General features: G+C 37.8%; 1 protein-coding gene across 1 annotated transcript in view; it reads right to left on the bottom strand.

Moving 5' to 3' along the window:
* Positions 1–138: 138 nt before the first annotated feature.
* Positions 139–15,153, bottom strand: part of LOC107568310 (dnaJ homolog subfamily C member 7-like) — a 16,743-nt gene continuing 1,728 nt past the window's right edge. The window contains exons 2-11 of the mRNA XM_016254266.1: positions 8,462–8,550; positions 8,001–8,125; positions 5,962–6,075; positions 4,842–4,916; positions 4,646–4,764; positions 4,091–4,283; positions 2,984–3,167; positions 2,654–2,803; positions 2,391–2,453; positions 139–1,649 (exon numbers count right to left, since the gene is read on the bottom strand). Coding sequence (XP_016109752.1) covers positions 1,612–1,649; positions 2,391–2,453; positions 2,654–2,803; positions 2,984–3,167; positions 4,091–4,283; positions 4,646–4,764; positions 4,842–4,916; positions 5,962–6,075; positions 8,001–8,125; positions 8,462–8,550 — 1,150 coding nt within the window. The 3' untranslated portion in view covers positions 139–1,611. The remainder of the gene's footprint in view (positions 1,650–2,390; positions 2,454–2,653; positions 2,804–2,983; positions 3,168–4,090; positions 4,284–4,645; positions 4,765–4,841; positions 4,917–5,961; positions 6,076–8,000; positions 8,126–8,461; positions 8,551–15,153) is intronic.

The following is a 15,153-nucleotide window of genomic DNA, read 5'->3' as shown; positions in this document are numbered from 1 at the left end:
TTAATGCAGCAAACGGTTCTCTACTTAACTTTTTTTTTTTAATATATATATATATCAATATAGCAAGAACGTGAAAATGCCTGTGGTGATGCATATGTATCAGAAGAGCCAGAGAAGTTAAGAATTTGGTGAAGGGGAAAACAGAAAGAGGCTTACTTTATTTACATGGCTTTTTAAAAACGGTCCATAGTCCAGACTGTTCCAGCGGAGTGAGCAAAGTCAGCATGGACGTGGTCTTCTGAATACACTGAAGATCTTTCAAGATGAGCAATATGAACGTGTTCCAGACAAATGCTTAAATTGCACGGTTTCCTAACTGGGTACACGGTCAGGTCAAAGACAGCAAGAGAATGCTGGAGCACAACACATCTTCAGCGATCCAATGTCAAGGAACATTTAGGTAAAACGGTAAACATGGCTCACTGATCATGCCTGCAATGTACATAGATCCATATTATACACACTGTGGAGTCAATGGTATCAAGCCCACAAATAACCAGATCTGACATTCACTCCCTCCAGAGGCTCTTTAATTCAGAAGTTAATGAGAGTGCTGGCCAAACATAGTCTCTCCCTGGGTTTAACCTTTAAGAGTGTAGATCCTAGTGTATTGAAATATCATCCATCCATCCAAAGCTCACATCCAGCAAATTTACAATAAATATACATATCAAAAATGTATTTCAGTTAAAAAAAATTAAACAGTCATAAACTATCAACACAAAGAAACACTTTACATTCCAGTAAAATGTACAATGCAGCAAGGGGTTGAATGGCAACATTGACAAATGAATCTTAGAGAGGGACGTGGTCAACAGGTGCGTGAACTTGCTCTCTCTGAACCTCTGTATGCAGTAGTCAAACAATCCACTCGCTTGACGAAACCCAGAACCAGCGTTATTCTTACGGTGACATTTGGCATGAGGTGCTGCATTCACATAATAGTTTGCGGAGGTCTGTAAAATGGTTTGCAACGTTGCATAAATATAATGTGTGAATTCTGACTCTGTACATGTTTAAACAATCTATACGGCACTAGCAGTGATGACTTCCTGTACTAACCCGTGTTTTTTTCTGACGTGCTTTGGATTTGGATCACTAATATGCTGGGAGAGGGGTTATTTATGGGCGGATGGGAAATTACATTAAAGTATTTCGAGTGAGTCTGGGAAAAACAGCAGATTTGCCTGTAGCACCGTCTTATGTTGCCCCAAACATCAACTCAAGTAGTAGTTGAAGCTTTTGAAAGCTGAATAAAGTGAAAATGACAATGAATTCAGGGTACATTCGATAGAGTGGATTAAAAAAGCTAAACAAAACAATAAAACTAAAGCTGGAATACAAGAGCCAAAAAGGACACCGATCAGAGAGAGAACTGTGCAATGTATCATGTTGTTTTTCTGGTACAGAATGGTCATGCCCCTGCCGTTGTTGTCTTTGTGCGTAAGCAGTAAAACAAGTCAATGGCACAGACGCAGGTCCAACTGTGGAGCCCGAAAGCCCATTACACCAGAGTGTAGTACATCAGAGAGCAGGGATGGAGGGGAGTAGTCCGGTTCAGGGGAATTCAGAGGTTGTGAAACTACTGCATACATGCTGAAAGTTGCCAAGTTAGCCAAACTGGAAGAAGAAATTTCCAGGTCCAGATGCTGCAGGAAAAAAAACAAAAACATTTAGTGACACTGAAAAGAAAAGAATCAGTTGAATATAATATGAGAAAATATAATTGACACAAATGAGCTACATCATCACAACAGCTGTAGAGTTAATTTTTACAGTAGTCTTAATTTTATGCATTTACACATCCGATTAAAAGTTTGTGTTCAGTACGATTATTTTGAAAGAAATTAATGCTTTTATTCAGCAAGGATGTCTAAATTGATCAAAAGTGGCAGTAAGGACATTGTTACAACAGATTTCTACTTTAAATAAATGCTGATATTTTAAACTTTGTTCAAAGAATTGTGAAAAAAAATGTATGGTTTCCACAAAAATATTGAACAGCACAACTTTTCAACATTGATAATGTTAATTAAGCATCAAATCAGCATATTAGAATGCTTTCTGGAGGATCATGTGACACTGAAGACTGGAGTAATGATGCTGAAAAATCAGCTCTGACGTCACAGGAATGAATTGCATTTTAAAATATATTCCAATAGAAAACTTTAAATTGCTATAATATTTCACAATATTAATGTTTTTACTGCATTTTTGATGAAGTAAATGATTCCTTGGTGAGCATTAAGAGAAGTCGTTCAAAACCATGAAAAATCATACCAACCACAAACTTCACAACAGTAATGAAATTCAATAGTTTACTGTACAGTCTGAGCATGGGATTAATAAATGTATGAGAAGTAAATAAAGGTTTGCCTTACATGAATTACCTTCAAAACTAAAGCCACCAGGGCCACCAAAGAATGCTTTGAAGATGTTGTTGGCATCAAAGTCTGAAAAAGAGCAAATAAAAAAAAAAGAAATAAAATCATTAGTCACCATACATAAATCAAAAAATATTTTTTAATGGAAGCTTCAGTTGAAAGACAGTACTACGTAATAAACTAAGCATTAATGAAACCCATATTACAGAATAAAACAGTGTTGACAGAAAGAGAAATGAAAAGATCCTGAATGTGTGAAGGAGACAGACCCATGTTCATGTCGTCATCCTCCAGGTCGTGGCCGCTGTCATAGCGGGACTTCTTCTTGGGGTCTGAGAGCACAGTGAAGGCCTCGCCCACCTCCTTAAACTTCTTCTCTTCCTCTTTCTGCACCTCAGCACTCGCTCCGCTATGTCGGTCTGTGAAAAATACAAGAGAGACAGTTACAGAATCAGGAAGAAAAAAAACAAAAAAAACCCTTTAGGACTTTCTTACACACTGGTGGCCCCATTACTGCCTACAGAACAGACTTCTGGGGAATTTGCAGATATAGACTGTATAAGGAGAAAACGCTGTGATTCTTTCAATGAAATATGTACCTGGGTGGTGCATCAGGGCTCGTTTACGATAGGCCTTCTTGAGTTCATCTTCAGTGGCATTTTTATCCACCCCAAGGACCTTGTAATAATCTTTCCTCTTGCTTTTCTTCAGCTCTAACTGAGCGTTCTTCAACAGGTTCTTATGTTCTGAAACACACCACACAGAAAAAATTAATGGAAATGAAACATTTTAATGCACATTCAAAATGAACACACACCAATTGAAAATCCCATCATATGACCCCTTTAAGATCTAAATGACTGTTTACGAGAATGCTTGCAAAGACTGTCATTTTGATAAATGTGTATTTAACCGCTCAAGGCCAATAAAGCAACAAAAACTCATGCACTCTATGCGTCTTCATGTGCGCGCGCCTCAGACCTTGCTTAGAAACAGCCTCACACACAGCGCACGCATATAGCACTGTTGTTTGCATTTCAGTAGCTTAAAATCACTTCCGCAATGCTTAAAAATGTGTGCAAAATGATAAATTTTCGTGACCACGGCCACAGCACAGACCGGTTAAACGTGTCTACCGGCATATCGCCCATCCCTACTTCAAACTGTTGTTTCTGGTTAAAATACGAGTTTTCTATCCACAAAATTGGTTTCTCCAGTGAAAAAGTCATCTCATCTGAATCAGGAGAGAAATATGCACAGATAAAACACCCTTTACAAACAAAAATAGTCCAACACAGTTCTAAAATAATATGTGGACAGATTCTGATGTGAGAGAACAACAGGGGATGGACTTTTTCTTACTGGAGAAAACAATTGTATGGATTAAAACTTATACTTTGGTCAGAAGCATCCGTTTAAAGTTAAAATGCCTTAATGATGGATTTGTTTCCAATGAACACAGCTTATCGCTTCACTGATAGACAGAAGTTACATCAATTACTTGTGGATTACTGTGATGTTTTTATCAGCTGTTTGGACTCATTTTAACGGCACCCATTCACTGCAGAGGATCCATTGGTGAGCAAGTGATGTAAAGCTAACTTTCTCCAAATATGGTAGGATAGATATACAAACTCATCTACATCTTGGATGGCCCGAGGGGGAGTACAATTTCAGCAAAATTTCAATTTTGGCTGAACTAGAACCTTAATCTGAATACTTATAATGTATTCAAATACACTTACTCTGCAGGCCAGACGGGCCTTCTCATGGTCTGGTGCCATGCGCAGCGCTTGAATGAAAAACTGCACAGCCTTATCAATGCAGTCTTCGTAATATAGACATAATCCCCGCACATACAAGGCATCGCCATTGGTGGAATCTATCCGCAATATGTCACTGAAGATGCAAAAAGCAAGAGTGAGATAGAAAATATACATCAGTGGTCAACTGATATGGATTTTTCAAAGGATGATGAAAACTATGTGGGCAGTAGCAGACGTACATCCGTCTATAATATATAGAAAATGTGCACAAAAATACTGTATGTGGTGAGACCTTTTAAAAACATTCATTTAAAAATAAATACAATAAAACTTAAAAGCACACTTCCTGTTTTAACAGGCTTATACTGCAAAAAGAGATACTGTACTTCATTTGCTATCACCGAATCATTTTATATCAACATAGCTTTAATTTGAATAACCATATATCGGTTAACTATTAACTAAACATTTCCCGTAACACTATAGTGCTGTTACCTGGCGACAGATTGGGCCTCTGGGTAGCGTCCCAGCAGAGCCAGACACTCTGCTTTCAAAACCTTGAACCTGTGACACGCAGAAGCGGGCTCTAATGCCCGATCCATACAGAACACCACCTACAGAGAGACACACACTTATATTCACCTGTACATCAGACTCTCAGCAGCTAGAAGAGTAATACAAACACACTCACCATCCTGAAGTCTCGCTTCTCAAAGCTGATCTCAGCCAAGCGCTCAAACTCCAGTATGGACTCTGCGTTCTTCAGCTGCAAGAGACACAGGAGGTCAGAGGTAGTGGTCGACCGATATATCGCCAAGGCCGATATATCGGCCGATATTTGGCATTTTTCAAATATCGGCATCGGCCGATAAGTTTTCTTGTTTGGCCGATGCGTTTGAGGCGGGACTTTTATTTTGACGGCACGGCAGACTTTTATTTTGACAGCGGCAGCGCCTGAGCACAGTGCTCACATTCTCCCTCTTGTTCGCTGTCGTCGTTCAGTTCTGTCTAATACGGATAGAAGTCTATCTAATAATCAGATAGAACTGTTAAACAAAGGAATTAAAATGTATTCAAAAAAGTATTATAACGATTGCTTTAATATTATTAGTAATAAAAAGGCAAACATTATAATACTTTCTCATTTGCCGTCAGCATTCAGCAAATATGCTGACTTGAATGACTAATGAACATTTAATTTCACAAACCTTGCAGACTTAGTCGAATCTAGTTGAGATCTTGTGAAGTGTGCATTTGTATCCTGCATGATCGCGTGTTCTCTGCGTGACGGTCGGTCCGTGTGAATTGAATGCTGACAGGAGGAGAATTCACTGGAGACGCGCCATCGACAAATTTTAAACTAGTGACTTCAAATTATTATGCGCTTTATGCATATGCCCACTGCCATATTCATGTCATTTTCATTGCGTGCTGTATGTAAAAATGAGTGTTACCTTGGCTTTATAAAAAAAAAAAAAAAAAAAAAAAAAAAAAAAGATTCCCAATGCACACAAACTTCCCAGAATACTGAGTGCCCTGTTGGTTACAGCGTTTACTTCCTTTTTAACTAGATTCTTATTAAATATTTATTTGTGAAAAATGCTTTGTTTTCTAAAGTATTAGTATGTTTATTTTACACAATTATTTTAATCAATTTTAAATGATTTCAAATTTCTTAAATATAAAATTATATCGGCCATCCTGCTTTCCAAGATATCGGTCGACCACTAGTCAGAGGCCTTATGAATGAGAGGCGATTATGTATGCCTGCAATGAGACGTAACGGTGTTTGGTATTTCTAGTCAATGTACCTCCTGCTGCACCTGACTGTTGTCTGGTTCCAGCTCTAGAACCTTCTGGAAGCAGCGGCTGGCAGCCATAGCATTGCCGAGCAGCAGGTGGCACTTGCCCTCACGCATGTGACCCTGTGGAACAGAACAATAATGATTAGTGACATACAATTTTAAACAGAATGCTGACTACATTCACATTTATGCATACACCTGAATTTATTGCGGTTGCTTTTATCCAAAACAACATGCATTGCATTCAAGGTATGCATTTCATCAGTTCATGAATTCCAAGCTTTTTTTATGCCAGCTGAAACCCTTTGACCAACAGTATTTACCTCAAGTACCCCCTGAGATTAACCCTGTAAAGTTAACCCTGTAAAGCCTAAAATGTGAAATAGTCAAAATATTTTGATATGGAATGGACTTTTGAGTATCATATTTGACACATCAAGCTTTTATGACTCATACAGAATGACATAGTGGAAATATGGAGCTCATATTAGAGAAGGACAACATTTTATTCAGGTGTCCAAACTGAGAAAATTTGGTGCAATTGCAGAAATTATTATAACTTGTAATGTAAATCAATGAGGTCTTTATAACATTATAGTAGATTACTTGCATAAAATGCATATAAATATCAGATGTCACTCTATATTTCCCAATAATTTGTATTAGTATTTAAATGCTCTGTAGTTTTTATTGGAGGGGTCAAAACATATAAATAATGCAATGGCGATTGAGAAATGTACAAATAAAAATTTATCAAAAGCTTGATCATATTTGATATTCACATTTGTGACTATCAGGGATGGGATAAAAAACAACAACAACAACAAAAAAAATGTGTAGGTAATCCAATAAACTGAAGTTGCTTCAGTCCAGTAAATGCTCATCTTAAAACATTACTAAAAACATTTATTTTATTAAATAAGTAAGTAAAGCTTTCACAGCACAAACACGCATGAACCACAACCTAAACGGGGACATTTTTTAGAATGTTTCATATTGAGAATTTAACACTAGAACTACCAAGGCAGTCATTTTGACCATTTTTTAATTTTTAAATGTAATAACTTTGTTGAAATAAAACCCATATAACTATAATACCCTGACTTTTCCTAAATGTGTGTATATTTTATTATAACTATTATATTCTATTGCCAAGCTAAAATTCCTGTTCGTAAAAAAGCCGTGTGGACACCTCCAATACAACAACTGCTGTCATTCAATCTGCCACGCTTCCAGGTAGGCTATGTTTGGCTGGAAGAACAGCCTGGCTGTTATCAATAATAGTTTACTTCAATGTTATGACAAAATAGCCATAATAATAATAATAATAATAATGATGGTTATTAGTCTATTATTTTTATGCTAGTGTAATGCTATAGCTAATGCATATAGGCTAATTTGAGCCCCGACAAGACTGATATTGTGAAATAAAAATGAATTAGGCTTTTTTTTTTTTTGCGACAGTGACTGTTTATTATTATAATCTATACTATCATAACAGATCCATTTATTCACGGATCACAATTCCAGTGGTGGCTGCATAGAATTGTTTCCAATTCATCTGATCCAAACATTTCCAATAACTCAAGAGCGACAAAAAATATCTTATTTTTTAGGGTGATGACATCATAAAATATGACAACAGAAATTCAAAGCTTTATTGTAAAACCTCAAAAGAAGCTTCGAATGTAAATATGATATGACAAAAATGGCATTCAGTTCAGTCTAGTATGAACGGTCAGAATGACCGCTATGGCCATTCTAGTAGTTATAGAATTCCGGTAGTTCTAGTGTTAAATGCCATAGAAATTTGCGTATCAAATATGGTACAATAGGCTCTTATTTAAATATTTGTTAAACATTTTTTAAAACATTTAAACATAAAAATTTAATTATTAGCTTTTTTTCAACTCACAAACACCCTGCGGTTCCCTCGTGAACCACAGTTTGGGATACCCTGAGCTAAAGCATGGCACCAACTGGAACCTTTCGAGATTTTTCTAAAAATTGTCACCCTAAATGCTCAGAACATCAGAAGGGCTCACCTTCATGAAAGTGTCATCTAGCCGCACGGCCTGCTGGGAGTCCTCCAGTGCCTCTCTGTAGCGACTCAGCATCATCAATGTGGCCGCACGGTTGCCATAGTAACTGGCATTTTTCGGGCACAAGTCTGTAAAAAGGACACAAACAAAAAATGTAGATAGACATTTCAGTAAACAGAAAGGGGAATTTAAAAAAAAAATCTGTGGATATTTTTGTTCAAACCAGAACGGAAAAGGTCACCAAAACATTTCTAAAACAAGTGGTTGCCATGACAAAATCTATTCTGGAAATTATGTTACAGGCTTCAAGGAAAACATGTGGAGACCAGAGAAACTTTGAATATTGAGTCTAATGTGAGGGCACAGTATGCGATTCAGAGGAACAACCCAATGCAAAAGATGCCCACAGAAAGCTAGGCAGACATGAACCACATACAGCAAAGTACACTTTTAAGGGTTCTTACCGATGGCCTTGGTGTAGAAGTTGAAAGCTTCAGCATAGTCCTTCTTGACATAGTACACATTTCCCTGTTCTTTGAAGCCTTCCGCTTCCCTGCGGATTGAGACAAACAAAAATGATAACAGTGCCTCCAGAAACAGAAGATCAGAACAGCTGTTAGAAAACTTGTTAAGATTTAGCCACTCCAAACTGAACATCCTCTTTGTGCTTTGGGACATGGATATGCCACCAGTCCTCACAAAAACCAGATGATATAGATCAGAAAATACCGCTGGCATGTGCATATCACATTTCGAAGATGTGAGACCTCTAAAGAATGGGCTGCATTGTCAGGACTCAAGCTCCAGAATACCTGCCTACACCGGTGTAATAAATACTTCAACATGCAATATTAACAGAGGCACAAGCCATCATGGTCAGTGAAAGTGTGTGTGTATTTACCGAATACATTGTGTTCTGAACTATAGGTGTCTGGGGGAAGTGTACAAAGTAATATTAGGCTGCTAAACATAGATACTTCACTACCAGTGGTGTCTGTTTTAAATCAGTCAAACAGCACACAGATGTATGGCATCAGGTGGGATGGAGTGCTCTCTGGGAAACAATGCAAGGCGGTATACGTTCAAAGAAGACTAGAGAACGAGTGTCACATTACCAGCTTTAACTTTACCCATCTATACTGAAGAGTTAAACATAAGAGTGGAGCAAAAGGAAACAGTTCTGCAACAGTGAAAGCCATCTGTAGAGATGGTTAACTTTATTCCTCTGAGGATTCAGAGCACAGCGGAACTGTGGGAAACGAGGGCAACATAAGCCCTTTATATCTACATATTTTATGACATGATTTTTTTTCAAAGTGAATCATTTTTTGGGGAGAAAACGTGGCTTTTTTTCCTATTCGACAACAATTTCTAAAGCTACAAAGCAAAGCAAAAAGTGAAACAAAATGAAAACCGAATTATTATACTGAGCAATTACGAGGTCACATTGCAACATCAGAAAAAATAGTTTAAAAAGAGTTTCAATTTTGAGTTCTCAGAATTGCGAGGAAAAGGCCAAATAGTGAGCTAAAAAGTCGCAAATACCCTTCAATAAGGCTCAGAGGTGGCAGGCTGTTGAGAGCATTAAAATCACAATGAAATGGAAGTAGTGACAGATCTTTTCTTCCATATTGTGACTGACATACCATGATAGATAGATAGATAGACACACACACACACACACACACACACATACAGTGGGGAAAAAAAGTATTTAGTCAGCCACCAATTGTGCAAGTTCTCCCACTTAAAAAGATGAGAGAGGCCTGTAATTTTCATCATAGGTATACCTCAACTATGAGAGACAAAATGAGAAAAAAAATCCAGAAAATCACATTGTAGGATTTTTAAAGAATTTATTTGCAAATTATGGTCGAAAATAAGTATTTGGTCAATAACAAAATTTAATCTCAATACTTTGTTATATACACTTTGTTGGCAATGACAGAGGTCAAACATTTTCTGTAAGTCTTCACAAGGTTTTCACACACGGTTGCTGGTATTTTGGCCCATTCCTCCATGCAGATCTCCTCTATGAATAAAAGTAGGGCAGGGACTTCTAACTAGGGCTGAACGATTAATTGCATTTGTGATAATATCGCTATATGAAAAAAATTTGATTTTTCAACCGCAGAGGCTGCGATTACACTCGGTCATGTGACACGCGAGAATAAAGAGATGTGTTCGACTTGAAAATCGATCGTGTATGACATGAAAGTACGGCGAGAGAAAGCATAAGGATCTCTTATAGCTCTCGCAGTACTTTGACACACACCGATCGGTCTAAGCAGCGCTGCTTCAAGTAGAACACATCTAAGCAGTCTTCAGAGGAAGCATCAAGTTGGCATGCTACAGTGTTGCCAAGTCCACGGTTTGGGGAACCAAATCACAAAATTTAGTGTGTGATTGGTTACTGACTTTCATTTTAATGTTTACACCAAGTTTACTGTGCGTTCACACCGCCGCCGTCGAGAGCATCAAAAATCACTCTGGCCGCCCTGCCAACAACGCTGTAGAAAGATTTGTGGACGCTCTGACGTAGATCGAATGCTTATCTTGTATTTAAAGGGGTCACAAAGCAAGCAAGCTTGTTGAGCTTGTGCAGACTGACCACAAGGAGGGTAACGTTATATGTTAACCTCATTAAATATTGTTGTGGACGAAGTATTAAGATCCTTTACCTCATAATGTATAAAGCTCTAATACCACACTGTAAAAAATACTCTGATAAAAGTAAAAGTCCTGCATTGAAAATGTTATGTCGCAATTAGATTTCCCAAAATCATTCAGCCCTACTTAAAACTATTTTAACTATTGGTTGTTGATTAGATTGAGATGTGGGATCACTCAAAAATGGAGTCAAATCTGAGTGTGAGCTTGCAGTTGATTGTGGCCAGGATTTAAGCAGACTAAAGTAGTCCAACACACATGACCAGAAATAAGTGTTATTCACCGGAGAATCGAGTTATGACATAATAGCCTTATTCAGACTAACATTCACATGTTGTTTGAAATCCTGTTCAAATTGCATTTCGGGAAACCTGTTTTGTTTGAGTGCTCTGATCAGATTTTGTGCAGCTTTCTCATGCCATGTAAAATGTAAACACGTCAGATGTTGTTTGTATAAAGAAAACATTGTGAATGACTTTGTAGAAACAAGGTTGTGCTGTTGCGAAGTACGAGTAAGCAGAAAATTACAATATACAGCTGGTCTACACACCTCTTTAAATTTTGAGACTAGCCACGCATTTTAGCTTCCTATGTTTCTGCTGCTTCCTCATAAAATTCAGTGCAATGGCAACATGCTGCAAGACAACAACGTTGCTGCACAGAAATCAATGCATATATTCCGTAAAACAAAAGAGTGCCACAGGACAAACAAACCAAATCGGAATGGTTACAATTAGTGCTGTCAAATGATTAATCGCATCCAAAATAAAAGATTTTGTTCATATAATATATGTATGTGTGCCGTGCATATTTATTATGTATATATAAATACACACACATACACGTATATTTTTCAGAAAAATAGGTTGTTTATATATTAAAGGGGTGATGCTTTTTTAAAGATCATTATTTTGTGTATTTGGTGTAACAGAATATGTTGACATGCTTTAATGTTCAAAAAACAAATTTTTCAAACACTGTACATTATTGTAGGTCCTCTATGCCCCGCCTCTCTCAAACGCTTCGTTTTCTACAAAGTCCCTCCTTCCGACAAGCGCAGTCTGCTCTGATTGGCCAGCTGACCCAGTGCATTGTGATTGGCCGAACACCGCAAGCACTCGTCGGAAATGTAACGCCCCTTACCATAATCGCGAGCTTCATCTTTCAAAATAAATGTAAAGACAGTAAATAATGTCATTAGTTTTACCATCAGTTCAAGCCCGAAAGGGGAACAGAGTCGCGTGACAGACACGGTGATGAATAGGGAAGGAATGATTACCGGTTTCACGATAAATCACGATAAAATGCACTGACGGTTAGTATTATCGTTTAAAATTTAATTATCATCAAAACCGTGTTTGATTATCGCGCTTTTGAAAACTCGCGGCAAATCCTGTCCAGCCAGCCTCAGTCTGACGCAGAAGCAGCATACAGTGGTGGTGTTGTTTTTTTGTTGCACGAGACGAAATGGCGGATGCAGTGACAGCGCTCGGGATATTTTTCAGCCATCTAAGAGGACCAAATCGGTGGTCTGGTCGTATTTTGGCTTTTACAAGAGTCCTGAAGGCAATTTAATCGAGGACGGTCACCCTGTCTGCTTTCCCGTAACCTCCGTGGACAAAGCAGTATTGCGATTAAGAACACTTCCTTTACGCATTACATGGAGCGAAGATGAAAACAAAATGCCATCAAATCGTTTCTGAAGACAATCAGAACCTTCAGAGGTACATTCATATAATTAATTCATTCATATATTCATTTGTATAAATCCCTTAGCTCTCTTTTAAAACCACCCAGCTTTTCCGCCCTGTTTTCACTCAAAACGAAACTACTCTGCGTGCTGTGCGCACGTGACACTGTTACTTAAAACTGTGCATTATGTTGGACAGTATTTATTTATCATGAGTTGTTCAAATCGCGGTAATCTAATACGGTTTTAATAATTAAAATATGAAACGGTAATACTAACCGTGGGGAATTTTAGCATGATTTATCATCAAACTGGTAATAGTTACATCCCTACATGCCATCTACTTCATCAAAACCTGCTTGCATATTACACGGATGAAATATTAGTCAATAGGCACATTTCCATTACAGATGTGCGCAAAACTTTGGCGATATTTTATAAATGTCGATTAAAAAAAAAAGTATTGCGAAATGACGGCGTTTCCATTAACCAATGTTATGTGACTAAAATGTAACCTTTTGCCTCTCGCGATAAGTCATGGCAACGGATTTTGGCTGTATCTTTACAGAAGCAGCACGGCCAGATTCTGGAATAAACAAGCATTGTGGCCGCAATCAGCTTCAGTGGCCATATCAGAGCCACACTGCACCACAGACGTGTGCAGTGTAAATGGTCTAAGCATTAATGGTAGGGAAAGCCCCTTATACTGGAGAGCAGCCACGTATGATGCGTTTCTTGGAGGTTATAGTACATTGAAGAATGATCATATGACTTTTTACATACTCCATGTGACCTGTAAATGCGAAAAAGTCGTTTCCATTGCAGTTTTGCAAATTATTCCTTTTTCACATTGCCTGAAAAACCACCTCATGCGAGCGTAAAAACTTTGTGATATATGGGCGTTTTTGCAAAATTGACGCGTATTTTCAATTCACAATTTGAAGGGTAATGGAAACGCGCCTAATGACGCCTTTATCTCTGGAATATTCTCGAGAGGGTTTTACACACCAGTCAACAGCTGAGCCTACTTAAATCGCACACCAATGTTCAACCTCACACTCCTCAGACAGAGAGCTGCAGCTGTAGTGAAGTGTTTGTCCTGTGCCACCTGTGTGGTCATGCAAATATAGTGCTTTATTCAGACGTCACTGTTCACACCCTCCAGTTAATCTGGAAACCAGAAGCAGACTGGTGCTTTCTGTGAGAGAGAATGACGTAATGACGTGAATCAATGATAGAGCAGGTACATGAGCTGACAATACTTCATATCACATGCACAAGTCATGACGCACAGTAGCTGTTTCCTATAAAGTGCATTTAGCGCCTGCCCACTTTTTCAACAGCCTTTGTTCCAGAAGCGTTTTTCCTATAACTTTTTCTTACCTCAGTTTAAGAGTTTAACCATCAACCAAACCAATCAACTATGAGGTGAATCACAACAATAGAAACTTTCATTGGAAACAAAACAACTGAAAAAACAAGTACAAGACTGTGTACTTAATAGTTTTATTGAGGGAAAGAACTACAATTCCATGAAGCATTGCAAATAACAAGAATTGAAAATGAGGGAGAATACAAAATCAAGTAGGCATACATTGATGCCCATTTTGATCCTGACTGGTGGAGATTTCTCTGCTGAATTATGGGTCATTTATTTTTTCATTAGTTGAACATGATTATTTAAAAAAATACATTTAAATAATGCAGGCTGATGGCTTCAACAAAAGCATATACCATCGATTAACAACCTCATAGCTCACAGCAGGTCTGTCTTTAGAGGAATGAAAATGAATGGGATTTTTACTTCCGGTGCCCGACTGTTGCACCATTAGTCCAATTGGCATTTATTTAGAGTTACATTGGAAACCGTAACTCAATCTATTAAAACAACAGCAGACAAATTGAAATTGAAATATGAGACCCTGGACTACAAACCCCGTCATAAGGGTAAATCTTTTCAAATTGAGATTTATACTGAACATCTGAAAGCTGAATAAATAAGCTTTCCATTGATGTATGGTTTGTTAGGACAGGACCATATTCGGCTGAGATACAACTATTTGAAAATCTGGAATCTGAGGGTGCAAAATTTTTTTTATCGAAATATTGATAAAATCGGCTTTAAAGTTGTCCAAATGAGGTTCTTAGCCATGCATATTACTAATAAAAAATTAAGTTGATATATTTACAGAAGGGAATTTATAAAATATCTTCATGGAACATGATCTTTACTTAATATCCTAATGATTTTTGGCATAAAAGAAAAATCGATAATTTTGACCCAAACAATATATTGTTGGGTATTGCTACAAATATAACTGTGCGACTTAAGACTGGTTTTGTGCTCCAGCGTCACAAATTAAAAGTCAAGTACTTGGAGTTCACCAGGAACATCAGGTTTGTACTGCATCTTTACAGTAGTGTGTGACTGATAATACTCTAACTACACTTCACATGAGGAACGTTATGTCAGACAGGAGGTTAACTTCTCGCGTGTCCAGTTACAGTTTGGTAACCAATCGTTTCTAGTCAACGTGCAAGTTCACGTCATGCCTCAGTCCGCCCACAGAGACTTCAAACAGAAAGTTCTAGAAGTGAACCACTTATTATAGACGACATTATAACGGCCACAACATAAACAAACGTTACTGCACATGCCCGCTTTTGTGGCCCTAACTTAACTTCCGGTATACAACAGCCAAGTAGTCCCTCTAGATCAGGGGTGGGCAAACTTATTTTTGTTAACAAGCAAAATATGTTTGCGGTGTAAATCAGACGGACTTACTGAAAATGCAA

This window comes from Sinocyclocheilus grahami, unplaced genomic scaffold, assembly GCF_001515645.1.
Source record: "Sinocyclocheilus grahami isolate Dianchi unplaced genomic scaffold, SAMN03320097.WGS_v1.1 scaffold27.1, whole genome shotgun sequence".
NCBI lineage: Eukaryota > Metazoa > Chordata > Actinopteri > Cypriniformes > Cyprinidae > Sinocyclocheilus > Sinocyclocheilus grahami.
Note: the sequence above shows the minus strand (reverse complement) of the source record. Positions and strands in the feature narration are given on the sequence as shown.